Below are 20,686 nucleotides of genomic sequence, written 5' to 3' on the forward strand. Positions count from 1 at the left end.
GCTTTAAAAGCTTCTGGAATTCGTAGACCTAAGTTGCAAAATAGTAATAAGCTAATGGAAGATTGATATAACGTGTAATATAAGTTAATAAACTTCAATCCTTTTTTTTATAGTAATAAATTTCAATTGTTAAAAATTAAATTGGGTGTGATGTGAGATATTTCTAAAATATAGGTGAATATATGTATTTATAATTGGTTTTAGTTAATTATTGAACATTATATTCATATATTCTTTCACGAAACAAAATGGCAGAATAAAAAATTGTAACTCTTTCTCAAGTGATATTATTTTTCTATAAATAGTGTCACTTTAGACATAATGAAAACACGAAAATTTGGAGATTGTCATCTACTTTTCTCATCCATTCTTATATTCTAAGTCATCTCTAATGCATGAATGAAGGATAGGAAACATTATTTTGTAACATACTACTGAAAAATACTTAGTGTGATAGTGTAAATCATATCAAGGTTTTTCAAAATACCATAAAGGAGATTCGCTGGTTATCTCATTTGCATACGATTGGTGAAAGCGAATCGAATTTAAAGGTTAGTGTAACAACACGCTTTGGAATTTGCTACATATAATCTTCATCAACAACTTCACTATTAAAATTTTGCAGCAATTGACACCAACAGGTCTAACATATGAAAGTTTATAAACTTCTAATTTAACTTTATTTCAATTTTAATTGACTTAATTGCAGATTTTATCCCTCTATTATTACTAATTTACCAATTCATTCTCTTATTTTAAAAGTCGACAACTTAATTTAGTCACTTTCTCATATTTTTGAATTAAAAAAAAGGACGATTTGACATATTTTCAATAACATGATATATAATTTTATGATATAAAATCATCTAGATACATTAATCATTTATATGTCATTAATTAAATTAATAATATAAAAAATTTCTGAAGATAAAATCTAGATTTTTATGATATTTTATTTCAATTTCATGAGTCTTAATCATTTTACATATATCATATTTGTAGTACGTAATTTTTGTCCAATTAATTTAAAATTATTTTAATAATAATAATAATATATTTAAATATTTTTACAATCATTTTCAAAAATACCATTATTTTATATTCAGATTTAACTATATATTAAAAATAAAATAAAAAAGAAAAAGAAATAAAATATTTTTTTAATTGATCTGCAACCAGGCCACACGTTTACTTCCGTTCACTCAAAAAAACAATTGCTCAGAAATAACTTGTGAAGATCCCTGTTGCAAACATGTTATAAACCGGTTTCTTTGATTATTTTTTTAGCTTAATACAGAAATGCAATACACTCAATGTAAAGTTAACAAACTTATTTTCTTTCCCTTAATGGTACCTTGCTTAAATTTTATTACAAAAACAATGTAAAATCCAATGAATTTTTGTTGAGTAACAATACAAGATCCAGAACTCGTTTTATCTAATAAACAAAAACATTCACTGGTTTACCTATAAATTGATGAAAAAATCAAGAAAAGAGGGACGAAAAAAATAAACACAAAACAGAGGTTCTAAATTCTGAAATAGAGGGGAGAGGTTCAATAAAGAGAAGAGTTTCTTTTTTTGTTAAGAGAGTTCGATTTTAAACACTAAAACAAATCAAGATCGAATTTTTTTTATCACTGTTATCCAAACAAACAGAGGAACAATTTGAAGAAGGGTTAAGGTATTTCCGTTATTTTTCATTTACATTTCCTAATAATGAAATTTATTATTGTTATAGATTTGATTGAGAAGCATTAGAAAGTTAGAAAAGATAGGACTCGAACCTTGCTTGTCTTGGCCGCCATTTTCTTTCTCCTGGATGCGCCGCTCATCCTTCTTGGTTGGTTCTGTCTGGTTTGTTTCCTCCAGCCTGAGTTACTTTTACAAATTAGGGTTTCAAATATTGGGCCATAATATTATGCAGTCCATTTGCACTTCTTTTTTCCTTTGTAGGCCCAATATGTTTTTATCATTTTTTTTCCTCTTTTATTTTAATAAAACATCTATATTTGAATTTAATAAAAAAATAATTATATCTTATTTTATTTTATTTTTATTCATTTGTTTTTTTGTTTTATTAAAAATTAATTAGATGTGACATCTTTTTAATTTTTGAGTTATTAGAATACAAATTGTGACAATTTGGTGGTTCTAAATCTCATCTTCACAAATAAATTAATAAATTAAAAAAATCATAACCAAATTAATAAGTAAAAATTATTGAAAGTTAATTAAAAATAACATATTTTAATCCATGAGTTGCATAATATAATTTATATATTTTGATAGCTTTAAAATTTATTTTTATAAATAAATGGAATTAAAATCAACTTTTTAAAATTTAATTAATTAGATCTTGGAGTTGTTAAGACACAAGTTAAACATTTTGTTGATTTTAAAACTCAATTTAAAGACAAAAAATATTCTTAAGAGGATTAAAATTAGATGTGACATCTTTTTTTTACTCCTTGAGTTTTGAGACACGAGTTGTACAATTCGAACGTCTTAAAACTCATATTTTAAGATAATTATTCAAACCAAGCAAGCCCTTTTTTAAGTTCGTCAAATTTAACTTTTTAATAACAAAATACAATTTATTTAAAAGCAATCAACGCATTCACATTTTTTACCAAGAACTACGTAGCTTTGATTTCTCCATCGCACCGGGAGATACGTAGGAGCAAGATCACACTCTTGTCAAGCACACTAATAAAAACTTTCTTTTTTCCATTCTTTTTTAACACACTTTTATCTCAAAAAATCACATTTATAAAAAACAATTTATATTCATATTTAATAATAAAGAAAAATAAATATATTTAAGTTGATATAATTTTGCACAATTAATTAAAGGTAACCGTATTTTAACGGATGTCGTAGGGTGCTAATACCTTCCCTACGCATAATCGACTCCCGAACTCAAAATCTGGTTTCAAAGACCATTTTTACATTTTAAAGGGTTTTCCAATATTTTCCCTATTTTAAAATAAATTTTGGTGGCGACTCCATTGAATTCGATTTAAACTCGAAATTTTAGGCCGCGACAATCATGAATTTAGAATTATTAAGTATATAGTTTGAATTTGAATAAATGTACAAGATAATGGAAGTAGCTATTTCAATAATCAATGAGTAGAATATTACCATTTGGGTTTAATGGGTAGTGGTTAGAGCTTGAAGTGTGTGTGTAGGTTTGATGGGTAAAAAAGTAAAGTTGGTAGGGTTGGGGCATTTGATTTGGTTATGGTGGTTTATGTGCCTTGTTGTTTGTTCTAGTAATGTGTCATGGTCAATGGTCGTTTATGTCATCGTCAACATTAAGTCTTTATGTGTCATTACAGATTGGTTTGAATTTGGAAGATAGTGTAAGTGTAATGGAGACTTGAAATGCAAGTAGGTAGGAGAGAATGGTCAAAAAAGAATAGAATTTCAGTGTATGATTGGTCCAGTACATGAATGAAATTACTAACCATAATGGAAAAGGTGCATTATATTAATTAATCATCAATTTTAGGGAAGTTTTCACCATAGAATGGTACTTAGTTCCTTTATTTTTAGTCATACTTCGATAGGACTCGAACCTTGCTTGTCTTGGCCGCCATTTTCTTTCTCCTGGATGCGCCGCTCATCCTTCTTGGTTGGTTCTGTCTGGTTTGTTTCCTCCAGCCTGAGTTACTTTTACAAATTAGGGTTTCAAATATTGGGCCATAATATTATGCAGTCCATTTGCACTTCTTTTTTCCTTTGTAGGCCCAATATGTTTTTATCATTTTTTTTCCTCTTTTATTTTAATAAAACATCTATATTTGAATTTAATAAAAAAATAATTATATCTTATTTTATTTTATTTTTATTCATTTGTTTTTTTGTTTTATTAAAAATTAATTAGATGTGACATCTTTTTAATTTTTGAGTTATTAGAATACAAATTGTGACAATTTGGTGGTTCTAAATCTCATCTTCACAAATAAATTAATAAATTAAAAATTATTAAAAAGTTAACTAAAAATAACATTTTTTAATCCCGGAGTTACATAATACAAATTATATATTTTAGTATCTCTAAAATTTGTTTTTATAAATAAATAGATCTAAAATCAAACTTTTTTTAAATTTAATTAATTAGATGTGTTTATTTTAATTTTGGAGTTGTTAAGACACAAGTTAAACATTCTATTGGTTTTAAAACTTAATTTAAAAATAAAAAATTTCTTAAAAGGATTAAAATTAGATGTGACATCTTTTTTTTACTCCTTGAATTTTGAGACACGAATTGTACAATTCAATCGTCTTAAAACTCATATTTTAAAATAATTATTCAAATCAAACAAGTTTTTTATGTTCGTCAAAATTAACTTTTTTAAGTAACATAATACAATTTATTTAAAAACAATCAACGCATTCACATTATTTACCAAGAACTACGTAGCTTTGATTTCTCCATCGCACCAGGAGATACGTAGGAGCAAGATCACACTCTTGTCAAGCACAATGATAAAACCCTTTTTTTACTCTTTTAAACGCGCTTTTATCTCAAAAAATCATATTTATAAAAAATAATTTTATATCTATATTTAATAATAAAGAAAAATTAATATAGTTAAGTTGATATAATTTTGCACAATTAATTATAGGTAACCTTTTTAGCGGATGTCATAGGGTGCTAATACCTTCCCTACGCATAATCGACTCCCGAACTCAAAATCTGGTTTCAAAGACCATTTTTATATTTTTAAGGGTTTCCCAATATTTTCCCTATTTTAAAATAAATTTTGGTGGCGACTCCATTGAATTCGATGAAAACTCGAAATTTTAGGCCGCGACAATATCTCATGTTATTTAAAACATTTCATGTAATTATTTTTTAATTAAAAAATTAAAGAAAGTGACTAAAATATCAACTTTTAAAATATAAAGATCAATTTAGTAAATTAGTAAAAATAAAAAAATTAAATCTGAAATTAAATTATTTTAATTTAAAGGAAAATTAATTTAAAACGTACGACTTTGTAAAGTTGTTTTGTCAATACATGACGTATTGGCATTTTAGATCAAGTGTTTTTGGTAGCTTGGGGCATATGTAGTAAGTAGTAACTATCGTAGTAATAAACTCTTCGAATGTTATCACTTTTCGATGTGAAATATTTACACTCAGTGCACAAGATGACAAGATCAAACGGCAATTATTTGGTAAAAAACATTTTTTCACGTGTTTATAATATTTTTTTAGTATCATTTTTCTACATTTTTATCTTTATTATATTTATTAAAAATATAAAATATTTTCATTTATTATAAGTGTTTTTTGGCTTCTTGGACATATTTAGTAAATAGTTGTTAAATATTAAAATGTTTCAAATCTTATCTCTTTATAATGTGAAATTTAAAAAAACAATTCAATATCTTTTTTACTTGTAGACAAATAATAGATATTAACGTAAATTTACACACATAATTTTAAAATTTTATGTCTAAATTCGAAATATGATATTCAATATTACAATTTTAATATTTATCAATTGAGTTAAGACTTAAGTATTTTCAATAGCTTTTTTAAACAAAAATATATCTTTAGTCCGTTAAGTTTAACTCAATTTCCACTTAGATCTTTTAAGTTAACTTTTTTCTAGTTTAGTCATTTAATTTACATTTGATTTGCATCATTAGCTATAATAAATTCATATCCTTATTTTTACAAAGAAATAACTTTGATTAATAAAAAATTCAAGTTATAATTACTCACGCGGTTTCTTAACTTAATTTCAGATAACATTTCAGTCATTTATTTATTTTTCCTCTTGATTTGGTCCTTTATTTAATTTTAAGTAAACAATTTGATCTTTTATATTTTAAAATATTAACACAAATTTAATAATAAATTTAAAAAAACCACATTTTAATAAAAAAAATTATAAAAAAGTTAACAATAAAAAAAAAACTGCACCCCCATAATTTTGTATAATGCATAGTGTCCTTAAACTTGAGATTTGTGATATTAATGTTCTCCATTTTTCACTTTTAAGATTATGATTTGTGTCTTTTGCTAAATTTGTGTTATATATTATATGTTTTACTCCTGTTATGAAGAAAGGCATCTCTTTCTAAAACTAGTTTCCATATTTCAAATAGCTGTACAAAAACTTTATACATAAATCTCATATCAGCTACAACATAAAGAGCAAAACCATCAAAATTGCACCTTCATATTGTCTTTTTTGTTGTTGAAAGCTACAAAACATTGACACAAACACAGACAACGAACGACATTGACACGTTGATACCGAACGACACACACGTCTTTGATCAGAAGGGTTGACGCTTCACTAGTGGTTGAAAGAGGTGAGTTTGAACCAACAAAACAATGAAGCAAAAAAAAAAAAAAGAGCCTAGTTGCAGACCCTTTTTTGTGGATGTATATTCATGAAATGTCACAAATCTTATAGTAAGTTAGCATCAACAAATTCAAGAAATTTTAAGTGACAAAATGCATTCTCTCACTCAATGAAAGAATATTTGGCCATTCAGGCAATGTGATGATATTGGTTTGATTAATTCACTTGTATAGCATGGAGACACAACCAATTTATTCAAACCATTCCAAACGCACGTTTCGCAGAATCGAGCGTGTTGGAGAGGAGCATTGATATTGTAACCGGTCCTACGCCTCCGGGAACCGGGGTAATGGCCGATGCCACCTTGACTGCTTCTTCAAAGCAAACATCTCCGGTGAGACGGAACACTTGGCTGTTGGGATCCTGCAAATTATACAAAAGTGAATCAAATTCTATACAGAAGAACAAAAAAAATCAAATTAATGATGAAAAGTTAAAATAAAAAATGTGAAATCTGTGTATAATTATGTCACTAAATTTTGTGATGAAGAAATTAGTAATAATATTTTTTCTTGTATCAAATGTCAAGTGACTAAAGTAATAAGTAGTAATTCTAGATGAAGGTATAAATATAATAGCTCCCCACCTCCGTTACATTCAATAATTTTTTTTTTCAAATTATTATTAGTGTCTACATGCTAACAAACAACTAAGAGACTCTTGATGTGAACAATTGTCTGTAATCTTTAAAACAATAAAAATTCCAAAAAATTGTTTTCATTATTTTAAAATATGCATCATCCTTAACTAGCATTTCATCTTTTCTCTATCATAATAGTTCACTTTAAGAGTCTCACATCTTCTTAATGGCCAGGCCGGCTCGACCAACCCTAGTCGAGTAGGCAAAAAATAGGCCCATAGTTTCATTAGGCCACAAATTAGGGGGTCCAATCCACCTTAAAACACATCGGACGGGGTCAAGCCCCATTTTGGCCTAATAGGCCAACCGGCTGGCCAAAATGTCCTGGCTGTTTTCGAGCCTGTAATTATAGAGTCCAACATAAAATACGAGTCCATTCGACCGGGCCAAAATTAACAGCTCCAAGCGGAACTACCACATGAAAAAGTGATTACCAGAAGAATTTGCTGAGGTACTCACAAATGTAGCATAGATATCCAATTTGAAAAAAAATGCATGGTCTATTATGGATAGTAAAAAAAACATGCTAAGTGATTTCAAAGAGATAGATTTTAGTATCATTATTATATCAGTGTGTATTAATTCTTCAATTATGTAGATTTTACTATCTTTCTCTCAGTTGCTGTTGTCTCATATATTCGTTCTTCTAATTTTTGCCGCTTTCAACAATGAATATATCGTTAACAACTCATCTCAAAGGAGCATCAAGTTCTTGAAATAACAAAATAAAATCTTTACCTTAACTTGATTTGTTCCCAAGTCAATGACCACAGCTCCTTTCTTTATCCAATTACCACGAACAACATTAGGGATTCCAACATCTGCGACCACAATGTCCGCTTCAGCCGTTATTTCTTCGGGTTTCGTTGTGTACGAATGTACCAAGCTGACCGTCGCGTGGTGCCTCTACTAAAAAGACGGTAAATCAGAGTCATTTAGCAAATTGAAACATTCTTCTCAGCAACAACATTTTTGTTATGTTACCTGCAATAGTAAGGAAGTTGGTAACCCTGCAATTTTACTTCTTCCAATTATTACAACTCTTTTTCCACGAATTTCGACACCATGACTAAGTAACAACTCAATGCAGCTCTTGGAAGCACAAGGGATAAAGAACGGTTTTCTTCCTCTTATTGCAAGATTTCCTATGTTTAAAGGATGAAATCCATCCACATCCTTTTCAGGATTCACAATGTTCATAATTCTTTCCTCGTCGAGATGCTGCATCAAATATTATAGAATAAATCATTAATATCAACAATCTTACACTTATGAATACAACTTTTCTTATCCTTACTCAATTGACATAGATTTTAGATCAATTGGAAATGTTTAAGTTCATTAGCACATTTAACAACAACTATTTGAAATATAGTTAGTTAGTTAGAGATTAGTAGTTAGTTACTATCAAACTACTATTTTCGCTATCAAACTTGTTCATTTCTAACTCAACAACTCTCGAACCTACATGCTATTAGAAATCTATCTAAAGCCATTAAGTCATTCGTTAACAGGCCACTTAAGTCACACTCTAGATAGCAGATACGCGTGTGTATTTCGAGAGTTCCACATATATGATATGACTTGAAAAGAGAGGCATGACCTGAATTCTAAAATGGTTGAGTTAGGCCCAACCTGAATTCTAAACATGTAAACAACAACAATAATGGTAATAATTACATTAATAACAATTAAGATGAAGGAATTACTTGAGGTAGAGGGAGTTGCACAACAATGCCATGCACATCTTGATCATCATTGAAACTAGAAACAACATCAAGCAGTTCATTTTCAGTGCAATTTTCTGGCAACTGAGAAACCACAGTTTCAATTCCAACTTTATCACAAGCTTTCAACTTAATATGAATGAAAGTGTGAGAGTCTCTTCTATCACCAACCAAAACCACAGCCAATTTAGGAAACTTTCCAATCTCACTCTTCATCCTACTTATTTCATCAGTCACTTCCATTTTTATGTGTTTGGCAATTGTTTTACCTTCAAGAATTGCAGCACTGCGGCCATCATTTGTCCCTAAAAAGTACATTAGAAAAAGATATATTTTAATATCCTATAAAATTCGCGACTTCTGAAGTTTAATCCTAAATGACAGCAGATGCTACGGCCTAGACTAGTGCTTAAAAGTCACTCAAAATACTAATAACAATCCACAACACTCCTCGGAAGTAAAAGTTAATGACCCTCTTCGTCTTTACAGCTAAGACAGTGACTCGATCGATGTCAGTTCAATAAAAATAAAGAAATACGAATGTGCTCTTCAAAAGTCAACTCCTCAAACCAACACCAATCAAGTCATCGTCTAAATTGCAAAGACAAGAAGATCATTAATTTAAATTCCGAGGAGTGTCAACGATCATCGATAGTGTTTCAAGTGACTTTTAAGCATCAGGTACACCACCACTACCACCTTAGAATGTCTCTAGATGACTTTTATTCAATCTTAGTTCATATTTTACATTCACAGGAACTATTTTTTTTATTCCCTAGTACTGGAAAATCCAACATAGAGAAATTAAGGAGCATAATCAAACACAACTAGAAAACTCTAAAAAAAATAACTCCCTACTTTCTTTGTAATTTTTTTTTTTCAAAATAAAGGTAAAATTGAATAAAATTAATGGAGAAACTTGTAATTTAATAATGACTAATTAAAAATATGTTCAATTAAAAAAAAAAAAAAGACCCTTTAAATCAAAATGACCAAAAAAGATACTTTAACATAATAGAAAATGAAATTAACAAGATAGAACTTACATTGGAAATTTTCTTGCAAAAGGGTATGAGGAGAAGTGTTCTCTTTGGGTACCCAAACATCAGGAAGATTTGGGCCAAGAAAAGTACAAGAAGGTGGAGAAGAAAAAGAATGAAAATGCAATGTTTTTCTTAGATTTCTATGCCATGCCACCACTTTAGAAAAAGATTGCAATGCTTTTTTCATGTTTGTATTGATTTGTGAATATGAAAAGTGTAGAGATTATTGAAGCCAAGCCAGTGTGAAGAAAGAATGAGTGAGTGTGTTTTTGGTGACAACAATTTTTTTGCAATTTTTTTGTAAAAATGGTTCCAACAAGATAATATTTGTACATAGTATTGAGATGTGGGATTTGAGAAACACAACTAAATCCTTTGACGTGTTCAGTGTTTTTCCAAGCCACATAAAAATGTACACTCCGGATTCTGATACCAATTTAACAATATTCATATTTATTTATTGAATTATAATTTGAGAACAAAATAATATCACTTTATATATATATATATATATATATATATATATATTTAGAAAAAAAGTGATAAATGTATTTAAAAATTTATAAATGTTTTATATTTAGAGAAAAATATATTTTTTAAAATAGTCTTATAATTAAGGAAATAGGGAGTAGAGTATGAATCATTAAATAAAATAAGAAAAATATATCATAAAATGAAAAATAAGAAAATTCAATGTTAAATGTGATCAATTGAAATACACACTTAAAGTTATATATTAAATGAGAAAATTTTATGATTAGGAAAGATGTATATTTTGTCAAAAGAAAATGTATATTCAATTAGATTTTTTTTTTTATAAAAAAAATTAAGAACAACAGGGGAATATCTTAAGAGGATTGATAGAGAATAAGCTAATTAAACATAATGTATTTAAATCTAATCAATCAAAAAATAATTATTCAAAAAGAATATGAGCAATTAAGATTGAAAAGAAAAAAAAGTTTTAAAATTTAATGAATTTGAGAGATTCTTAAAAAATAAAAAATAAAAATAGCGACTATTAATACTATTATCTAAAATTACTATTAATACAACTATCTAAAATGGTTCTGTAAGTACAATTTAAATATAAAAAAATATTTGTTCTAAATATTTTAAATCATAAAATATATTATTTTAAATAAAAAAATCAGAATTCTGAATTTTTCAAATGCGAAAAATCAAAACTATAAAGGAAATATTAACTTGTTGAGGTAGGGGAACAAAGTTATATATTTAAAAGAGCTAGGCCCAACTTTTTTTTATTTTTTTTTATTTTTTTGTTTATAATTTATATTTAGAATTGTAATACTACATATTTTTATTGATGTAAAATAATTTTACCTATATATTTAATCAAATCACATCATAATACTACAAACTTTATTTTTATTAGACGGAAGTGTAAAACTAATTTCCACACATATCAATTTTTCTCAATATTATTGAATTTAATTTATTTATACTTGAAATGCAATAGTTTGAGTGATGTATTGTAATTTGTAACAACATAATTCCCCTTTGCCTTGCCTCCTCTATATGGAAATTTAAAGTGTATGATCCAAACAAAGAACTTTCACTTTATTTATTGTAGAAGTTATACCTCACATATGACACGAGGAAATTCATGAAGCTATATCACGTTATGAAACAATCTCTTTTTAAACTATTCATTATAAATATAGAAATAATCAACAAATCCAATTAGTTCAAGTTGCATTATACCATTGATATATACATCTAGTTTGAAACTTAGAGAGAACAACAATTACAAGAACAACCATATTGAAAATTATGTCTACCTTGCAATCATCATATATCTATAAAGATTTACAACCAAAAATTGAAATCAAGGATACTCCCGAATCACATCTTCTGCTTGTTCACATTCCTGATGGTCAATATCTTATGCACTTCTATTCATATGTTCTTAAGTTTATTTATTTATATTTGATAGATTGTGTTCTAAAGTTTCTTTGATACTAACCTTTTTAGTCAAAAAATTAAAAATAAAACAAAATTCTTTGATACCCTCCATTGCTTATCAGATTTTTTATTCAAAGTCTTTTATAGATTTTTTTTTTTTGTTAACTTTTCGGCTTTAAGGGGAATAGGATTTTGATAATTTGTATTTTGACTAATAGATAAGTAAAATTTGATTAAGAATTGTTTATATCTGTGTTCAAATTTGAGTTCATCCAAAAGATTTATTTTTTATAGAAACACATAATATTCAACTTTAAATTACACCATATCTTAATTGTAGTTTTGATCCCTCTATTTTCATTAACTCACTGAATTGTTTCATATTTTAAAAATAGACAATTTTGGTTTTTTTTTCAAATTTTTAAACTAAAAATTAACGATTTGACATATTTTTAAATAATGTGTCATACAATTTAATGATATAGAACTATTTAAATGTATTAATTATTCATATGTAGTTAGCTTAATAGCAAAAATAAAAAAATTTCAATATTAAAAGTTAAGTTTTTAGAAGGTTTTATTGTGATTTCATATGTCTTAATCATTATACATTATCATATCATATGTCATATTATTTAAAATATCTATTTTTTAGTTAAAAAATTAAAATGAATGACCAAAAATGTCAGTTTAAATTAGGGAGATCAATTTAGTGAATTGATAAAAATAAAGGAACTAAAATTTCAATTAAACTTATTTTATTTTATGTATACATTTCCTGATTAAATGTTTAAGTTTTTAAAGCAAATTTTTTGATACAAAATCACTTTTAATGTTTTTTTACTACCAAACGTTAATATTGCTATTATATGTAATTATTTTTATTTTTTAACATAATTAAATTTGTATTTTTATCAATCATTTTTTTTCACTTTTGAAGACATGTTTCTTGATAGACTCTTCCAGAAAATGTTAGTTGCCATTATTGTTTTGATAAAAAGAAAAATATATTGTCATTACTAATCCCTTAATTTTTTTGCAAATTGCTAAATGCACCCTACAGGTTTTGAACGAGGGGATATTGGTGCTAGAGTTGAGTATGATTTTGGAAGGGTGAGAGTTTTTGGTGAAAAATCAATTGGATCCAATAAAATGATCCGTTTCATTGAAAAGTATCAAGTTCCATCACATTGTGATATTGGCAAAATTAAAGGTAAATTTGATGGAAAAATTGTCACTATTACAATGCCAAAAATTCCAGGTAAAGTACAAGAACAAGAACCAATTAAAGATTATAATAATGTTGATGAGGTAAATGATAAAAAAGATGAAGTTACAAATGTTGAAAATAAAGAAGATGCTACCTCACAAGAAGCTCAAAAGGGTCAAAAAGAAAATTCTCAAATTACAAAAGTTGATAGCAAGGGAGAGGCTAATTATGTAGCTTCAACCTCACAAGAATCCACACAAGAGTCTATACCTCAACAGGGTCAACAAGAAATTTCTCAAAATGAGTCTATATCTCAAAAGGGTCAAGCAACAATTTCTGAAAATGAGTCTATACCTCAAAAGGGTCAAGACGAAATTTCTCAAAAAGAATCTATGACTGAAAATGATCAAGAAGAAATTTCTCAAAAAGAATCTATACCCCAAAATGATCAAAAAGAAACTTCTCAAAATTCTAAACTTAAAAAAGTTGAAAGTAAGGAAAAAGCTTATGATGAGACTTCAACTCCATCAGAAGCCACACAAGGGGAAGAAGGAATTCACAATAAAGCAACAGATACAAAAGATGCAAAACTTCAAACAGAAGAAAACTCATCAAGTCTAAAAGATGAGAACAAGGAAAAGCAAAGGGTTGTAAAGGAAGAAACTAAGGAAACCAAGGAAGAAAGTAAAGAATTAGCCATAGTTAAAACTTTTCCTCCAAAGAAAACAAACAAAGAGAAAGGAAAGGAAATGATCAATGATAAATTTGGTGGTGATGATGCTGATGAGAAAAAGAGTGACAAAAAGGGAATCCATGAATCAACAAGGACAAGAAGACTCAAAGACATGGCTTTATCTACTACTCAAGCTGTGACTAGTTTTGCAAAGAGGTTCAATGAAGATGATAAACAAATGCTAATATACACTGGTGCAACAATTCTTGTTGTGGCACTTGGTGTTTATGCTTCCTACAAGTACCGCTCGTCGCGCAGAACATAGGCAATGACATATCTATTAGGGTTGTCAAACTCGAGATCCCACGGAAGTTCGTTTGGGTATAGAAAACGTGTGAGATCATACAATCTCACGATCTAAAGTGTACACTTAACAACCATGTTATCTATTTCCTTTGACATTGTTTCTTACATATATATTTCATTTCAAAAGATATTGTAGAACAAGCAATCTGTGTTTGACTAACAAAAAAATTTGACAAATAAATCAAAAATTACATTGTCTTGTGCAAATATTTTGCTAACAAAGTAGCTTATATTCAAATAATGTGAGAGGGTACACTAATTAATTAGCTGCTATATTCTTTTCAATGATCAGCTACTTCCTCTTGGCTGTTTGAACCACAAGAGCTGATACATATTTGTTGGTGAATCCAGCTGATACGTTTTCATTATAACACTTCTTTCCATCACAATCATATTCACTTCACAAAGAAAATTTCTAAGATATAAACTCTCTCTTTATCATTGAACCCTTATGTCAACATAATAGTCATTGTCAAAGCAACAACATGACAATATTCTTACAGGACTTGTATTTTGTAGTGTTGTCAATCGCAGATCACTGAAAATAGTGATTTTTTCAAAGTTCTACTATGCTACAGCACTATAACTACTATTAGACAACACTTTGTACTAATTCGCATATCGCTGAACAATAACAGTTTGTTCATATCAAATACACTATAGCGCTATAGCCACTATTTGACAATACTGGTATTTTGCCTAGTTTTTTCATTGAAAATGAAGTAAATAGATTATTCTAGTTCTCTAAATTGCTCAATTCCATCAAGTAGATGAGAACTGTCAAAACAATGTTACCTTCTAAGGCCACCTGCCATTTTATAGTTCATCCATTCTCCAAATAGGTACACAGTATACTAAGATCCCTAAAAAGAAAGAGGTACATATTGTGATTATAGTATATACATATGCTCTCCAAGGGTGCATGCTTTCTCTCATTGCATTGAACTCAGCAATAAAAGTAGAGACAGTACTCAAACAACCCAGCAGACCAAACTGTATGCCTGTTACAATAATATCACAATCCCTGGTGTTCACCTACATCAAACAAGTAAGTTCTACTTGATCACAATATCCAAAACTATGATGCAGATTCTTGAATATTTTTATATAAAATCCATAATATCAAATTGATAATAACAAATGAAGAATAATATATGAGTTAATAGGCTTATGCCCCTTCACCTTGTCCTTCCCCCAAAAAATTAGTTCTTTCTAGTAGCAAAAATTGGATGAGAAATCAAATTCATTTAGGACTTTGTTTGGATAAACAAATTAATTAAAGCTTATAGCATAAATACTTATCATATAAGTGTGTATATATATATAAGCTAGTTATGTAACTAAAGATAAAATAAAGTCAAATTATTTTCATATAAGTTATAAGCTGTTTCCATAAGCTATCCTGGAGAGCTTATGAAAATAAGCTGAAAACACCTTATGGACATTTCGTAATTGTTTTCATAAGTTCTACCAAATAGTTTCACAAGTATTTATACTAATAGATAAGTTCAATTAAGTCAATTCAATCAGACTTTAATTCCAATTCGTTAAAAACAAGCTTTGAGCATACAAGTTCAGACAGATATGAGAGAATAGGTAATGAATCATATTATGGAAACTTACAAATCTCTTTGTTGCAGCAAGTGCAGCCATGATACAAGCAGCAGAGATATTTGCAATTAGAGTTCCAAATGGAATCCAATTAAACAAACCTGTTGATCCTAATCCATGTCCATTTAATCTAGCTAAGAACCACCTAATCCACACACCAAGAGGACCAACTATGCAAGCAATCCACAGATAAGAATTTTCACCATTCTTAAACTCAGCAATCATTAATACACCACTAACACCCCATAACAAGCCTAAAATCAACAATAACATCACAATAACTGCCAACCGATGCTTGAAGCCGCCTTCTTCCACTTTTGCCTTAATCTTGCATCTACCAGTTTCACTTTCTGAAGCCATCATGTTTAGCCTTCTAAGAAGCCACCTGCAACCCTTAGCTGTTTCTATACCAAATATGATGGAAAATGCAACAAGAAATAACCCTGCAGATACATCAAGATTAATGTTTAATAAAAGTGCGTTAGACGTTAATCTTGACGTACCTCAATAACATATTAAATGATTTTTCTAGATCTAACTGTCACCACAGTTGCTACACCATGCAGCTGGTGTAGGGGATCCACTTGATCTATATGATAGAAACTTTCAAATGGTGAGTTTTTTCATATAAGAATCCAATAAAGTTATTGAACGGTGTAACAATACCCAAATATTATACTGGTATAATTTGATCTGTCTCATATATACACACACACAATTTGAATGTGAAGTGAAAGTCATAACAGACAAAAGTTTTGAACAAGAAAACCATACTACTAAAACATACATATCAAATTTATCTTCTTAAGATTACCTATTAGAAAGCCAAGAATAGAAAAGAGCCAGTTCCCATTAACACTGAGTTCAAGCATTTTCTGATTCCAGCCGCTGAACGTTGTTAGACTCCCTAAGTAACCAGTTGTCAGTGCAATAGCCAGATACTCAGACACATTTGATATGTCTTCTTTGAATACAACACCAAACCATCCCATCAGAAAAGAACCAACCTAGAAATAGTCATAAAATTCACGTCAAGAGATAATTTGAATCAACATAGTATCAGTTTAATACAAAGGCTAATTGCCAAGTTTGGATTAACTTCTAGTTTATAGTTAGTTCTTTAAGTGAGATAAGTATTTGATTCTTAACTTGCAGAAAAGTCATTGGTGCATATAGATGATGATGCTTCTTAAAAATATAAGGTGCAGAGGCATAGAAGCTTATTTTAACTTATGTAGGAAGTCATTATTTGAAAAACTTCATTTCAATTTTCAACTTTTCTGTTTCTGCAAGTACCTGTTGGAAACTTCATCCAAATTGACTATGAATTTATCAAATTAACTCTGAAAAAAACAAGACTTGAAACTACTTTGAAAGTGAAATGCAAGTATATTTACTCTAACTTTCACTGTCTTGCATCACCAGAAAAAACATGTCTACACTTTTCTTAATTGATGTTGGGCAAATAATATGAAAAGATGGATAAATTATGATGCACTAAAATGGATCTGGATTCCCTGCAGTAACACACATTAAACAATTTTGAAAATTAATTTGAGATTGGACAGCGAAGATTACACATTCACTAAATCAGTTTCAAACAATCTCTGACATTTATTTAAATCTGACGGTTGAGGTTGGTAACTGTGTGACACATTTACTACAAAGAATCCGATTCCCAAAGAAATGAACATTAGATATCAAACATCCAAGACAATTTCATATTCTGAAGGAAGAAGAAAATCCCACTTAGTAATACAAACTGTGTTAGTTTTTGGATACTAACTACTATACTTTTTTATGTGGTAAACACCATAGTCAAATTAGATATTGTATTCTTTGTCCTAGGATTCTAGCACTGAGAAACCTAAAGTTACCAAAAAAAAAGTGAACAAGTTATACATCCCTTCTAGTACTTGTAGAGGTGAAGAGTTTTTATTCTAGCATATTTAACCAAGAAGGCTTAAATCTGTCTTTGCTAGATTCTCAATTTACTAACATTCAATCCACTTTATTCCTATTATTACTAGTATTAATCATTTATAGTTTTTTTTTCTTCTGGTAAATCTAATCAAATTTTTTTTAGGAAGGGAACAAAGTAGATACCATATTAGAAGGCAGGTCAAGGTAAAGAATAGTTTTATCACTAGTCACATGACCAACACTAGGGCCAAATAACTTGTCCAGTGTATATCTTGTTAATACCTGCATATAATTTGGAATAAAATAAGTGAATTAGGATCATGCTGAAAAAAAAATTCTAGTATGAAACTATGATCAGAAATGTATCATAGTCTTATATAAAGGATACAACTAGAGTCCAATAATTAATCATTTTATTCTCCAGTATAGTTAAAATGAACATATGTTCTGAAGGTTGAAATATACACGACATATACCAAAAAGTAATGAACTAATGTTTTTAACATCTGACTAGGTTGTAATATTGTCTTCTAAAATTACAACATATTAAACGTGTAATTCCAAATAAAGATTGTTGTTTGTGCATACTTTATACAACGGAATAAATGCAACTGCTGCAAGTACATGTCACTCAAGTAATTAAAAATTAAAGCCTATATTGTTTCCAAAATAACAACTTCAAACCTATAGGCCCAAATATGATCAAGATAATCAAGTCTCCCATATGACCAATGATTTAAACAGAAAATGGAAATCCATAAGATTTTAAATGAATTGAACTAACATTATACACCATTACAGGATTTTCTGTTTCAGCTTAAAACCAATGTATTATGTAAGAGAGAATTGCAGTTAAGCTAAAAGTTTTAAGTCCAAACATCATGAAGTTGAAGACTATTGATAGAGCTTGTCCACCAAGGAGACAAAATTTCTCTATTAGCAGCACATTCAAGAAACAATTTATATGTGTAATATTGTCAATCGCAAATCGTAGAAAATAGGGACTTGTTCAAATTCTATTACGCACACTTGCACAATGCTATTTGTTCAAATTTTGTTATTCTATAGCCGCTATTTAACAACATTGGTCGTATGTGTATGATTACTAGTGAGCTTGTCAGATTAGCCGCTATAAACAATTTGTCAAATTTTCCAAAAATGAGTTGAAAATAGTCAAATACTGTTAACTCCATCTAGTAATGGTCATAAGGAAAATACTTCACCAAAAATGATTAACAACTGACATAATTTTTTTATAAAATTGAAGTTCAGAAGATAGCATATTACCCCAAGAATACCAAAAACAGCCAAATGAATCAGATATGAAGCATAATGCAATAACTTTGGAAATTCTTTATTAGGTTCCTGCAAGAAGAGACAACAGGCACTATTTCATTATATAGCAGAAAGAAACTAATGCAAAAGGGCCCCAATAATCCAAAGTTAGGCCGGAACGTAAGTAAATTCTGATTAATGATGGTTCAAATTAAGGTACTCCCAATCGATTCACCCTTCACTGGAGCACATTAATCATCTAAGCCTAACCACTGATTGAATCATTCATCATCTAATTAAAAGAAATAGAAACAAAAAAAACCATGGCCATTAAAGCCCTAATTATTAAGAAAAGTTCAATAAGATTCACCTGTTGTATGTCTTCAGAACCCTCTCTTTCATTACTTAAAAGAGGCGACATTTGTTCAGATGCTAAGGGCAAAATAGAGGAGACATAATCTGATGCACCAAGATGAAGCTGCAATTTGTTAACACCAGCATCATGCTCCATTTCATGTGATATGAATGTGTAACTTGATGAACTCAATTAATGAAATGATATAAATACTACAATTCAATAAATACAACTGTCCCTGCAACTACCTTATGGCATATTTTTACTTCATGTAAATTCACTAAAACTAGAACAATAGCATTAAATGTTATTCTTCTTTTCTTTTGCATTGCAGATATTGTTTACCATATAAGAAAAGGAATTAACCTTGGAAATTCAGCATATAAAATATTTATATGTATACACATTTACACACATATATCCAATTCAAGTAAAAATTAATAGTAACTTTAAAATCATAATGGAATAGTAAAAATGCCATGTTATAACCAATTCAAGTGATACAAGTGAATCATCAACTTAGTCTCGGAAACAGTAGGGGTGTGACAATTTGATTCTTAAAATTAGCGAAATTTTGAAATAATCCCAAACTTGAAAATGTTCACTCACATTACTCCGCCTGAGACAATTTCAAAGACTTAATCAAATCAAAATGGCTAATAGCTAGTAAAGTTAAAAATGAAAACCTTTTTAACTTATAATATTTTTTTAAGTAAGAATCACACTTGTTAACTCTAGATTTATAACATTCACAAACACTATAAATTAACTGTTCTCCTGGTGTGTGCGACAGAGACGAGAACTACTCATCCAAGTCACTTCATTAAAAATTAAGAGAAAACGAATATGTCTCTCAAAACTCAACTCATCAAACCGACATTAATCAGGTCATTGTCTCATCTCTTGATCGTCAATTTTCAATAACTTTTAAATACTGATCCAAAGTAAATCAACTATTAAAGTGGTCTACCGTAAAATTCCGATAATAATATTGTTTGATTTTAATTATCTGATGTCATGACGAGTTATGATTGGATGAAAGCCTAAAATTATTTTATAGAGAGTTGATATTTCAATCACACATAAATTTATAGAATTGAAGTGCAATCCATGTGATATTTGTAAGTAATTTAAAGGATAAGATGTGGCAATAAAGAGTAAGGGTTGAAAACAATAGGTAAAGACGAGAACTGACCACGTTTACAGAATGAATTATGATGATATGCTTTTGTTGGTTCTGATTGGATCAAACTCAATCTGACAATGCCATCATTATCAATTTCCAAATATTCTTTTACACTTTTTGGCGTTCTCATTCCTTTCCCAATGATTTCTATTTTCTTTTTTGCTTTCTGGTTACCCCTAATTTTGTTCCAAATAATAATTTTTTTAAATAATAATTTTTTTAATAAAGATTAATCACTTTTCAAGGTTTACATGAATTTATGTATTTAGTATAGAAAAAAAAATTTGTTTTATAACTAATTTAAAAAAAAAATGATTTTGCTATGACAGATAAATATAAGATAACTTTTTATTTTT

General features: G+C 28.7%; 3 protein-coding genes across 7 annotated transcripts; 1 reads left to right on the forward strand and 2 right to left on the reverse strand.

The window, feature by feature from the left end:
- Nucleotides 1-6,420: 6,420 nt before the first annotated feature.
- LOC101514794 (bifunctional protein FolD 2-like) lies at nucleotides 6,421-10,137 on the reverse strand. Its single transcript, XM_004499553.4, has 5 exons — nucleotides 9,809-10,137; nucleotides 8,745-9,067; nucleotides 8,020-8,256; nucleotides 7,774-7,941; nucleotides 6,421-6,758 (listed from the first exon to the last, which is right to left on the reverse strand). The coding sequence occupies exons 1-5, from the start codon at nucleotides 9,990-9,992 to the stop codon at nucleotides 6,591-6,593; spliced, it is 1,080 nt and encodes a 359-aa protein (XP_004499610.1). The 5' UTR covers nucleotides 9,993-10,137; the 3' UTR covers nucleotides 6,421-6,590.
- A 1,341-nt stretch (nucleotides 10,138-11,478) lies between these two features.
- On the forward strand, nucleotides 11,479-14,187 carry LOC101514470 (uncharacterized). The gene is made up of 2 exons (XM_004499552.4): nucleotides 11,479-11,702; nucleotides 12,795-14,187. Exons 1-2 carry the CDS (start codon nucleotides 11,600-11,602, stop codon nucleotides 13,937-13,939), a joined length of 1,248 nt encoding a protein of 415 aa, XP_004499609.1. The 5' UTR covers nucleotides 11,479-11,599; the 3' UTR covers nucleotides 13,940-14,187.
- Nucleotides 14,188-14,399: 212 nt separating this feature from the next.
- Nucleotides 14,400-20,437, reverse strand: LOC101514144 (fluoride export protein 2-like). Of its 5 annotated transcripts, none has more exons than XM_073369144.1 (7): nucleotides 20,340-20,437; nucleotides 19,160-19,267; nucleotides 18,802-18,879; nucleotides 17,698-17,796; nucleotides 16,406-16,598; nucleotides 15,604-16,034; nucleotides 14,400-15,015 (listed from the first exon to the last, which is right to left on the reverse strand). In XM_073369144.1, exons 2-7 carry the CDS (start codon nucleotides 19,208-19,210, stop codon nucleotides 14,797-14,799), a joined length of 1,071 nt encoding a protein of 356 aa, XP_073225245.1. In that variant the 5' UTR covers nucleotides 19,211-19,267; nucleotides 20,340-20,437; the 3' UTR covers nucleotides 14,400-14,796. The 5 variants fall into 5 exon arrangements, with proteins under 5 accessions (XP_073225245.1, XP_012570997.1, XP_012570996.1 ...); XM_012715543.3 differs by lacking the exon at nucleotides 20,340-20,437 and adding an exon at nucleotides 19,754-19,857; XM_012715542.3 differs by lacking the exon at nucleotides 20,340-20,437 and adding an exon at nucleotides 19,393-19,583.
- Nucleotides 20,438-20,686: the final 249 nt, after the last annotated feature.

This window comes from Cicer arietinum, chromosome 5 (assembly GCF_000331145.2).
Source record: "Cicer arietinum cultivar CDC Frontier isolate Library 1 chromosome 5, Cicar.CDCFrontier_v2.0, whole genome shotgun sequence".
Taxonomy (NCBI): Eukaryota; Viridiplantae; Streptophyta; class Magnoliopsida; order Fabales; family Fabaceae; genus Cicer; species Cicer arietinum.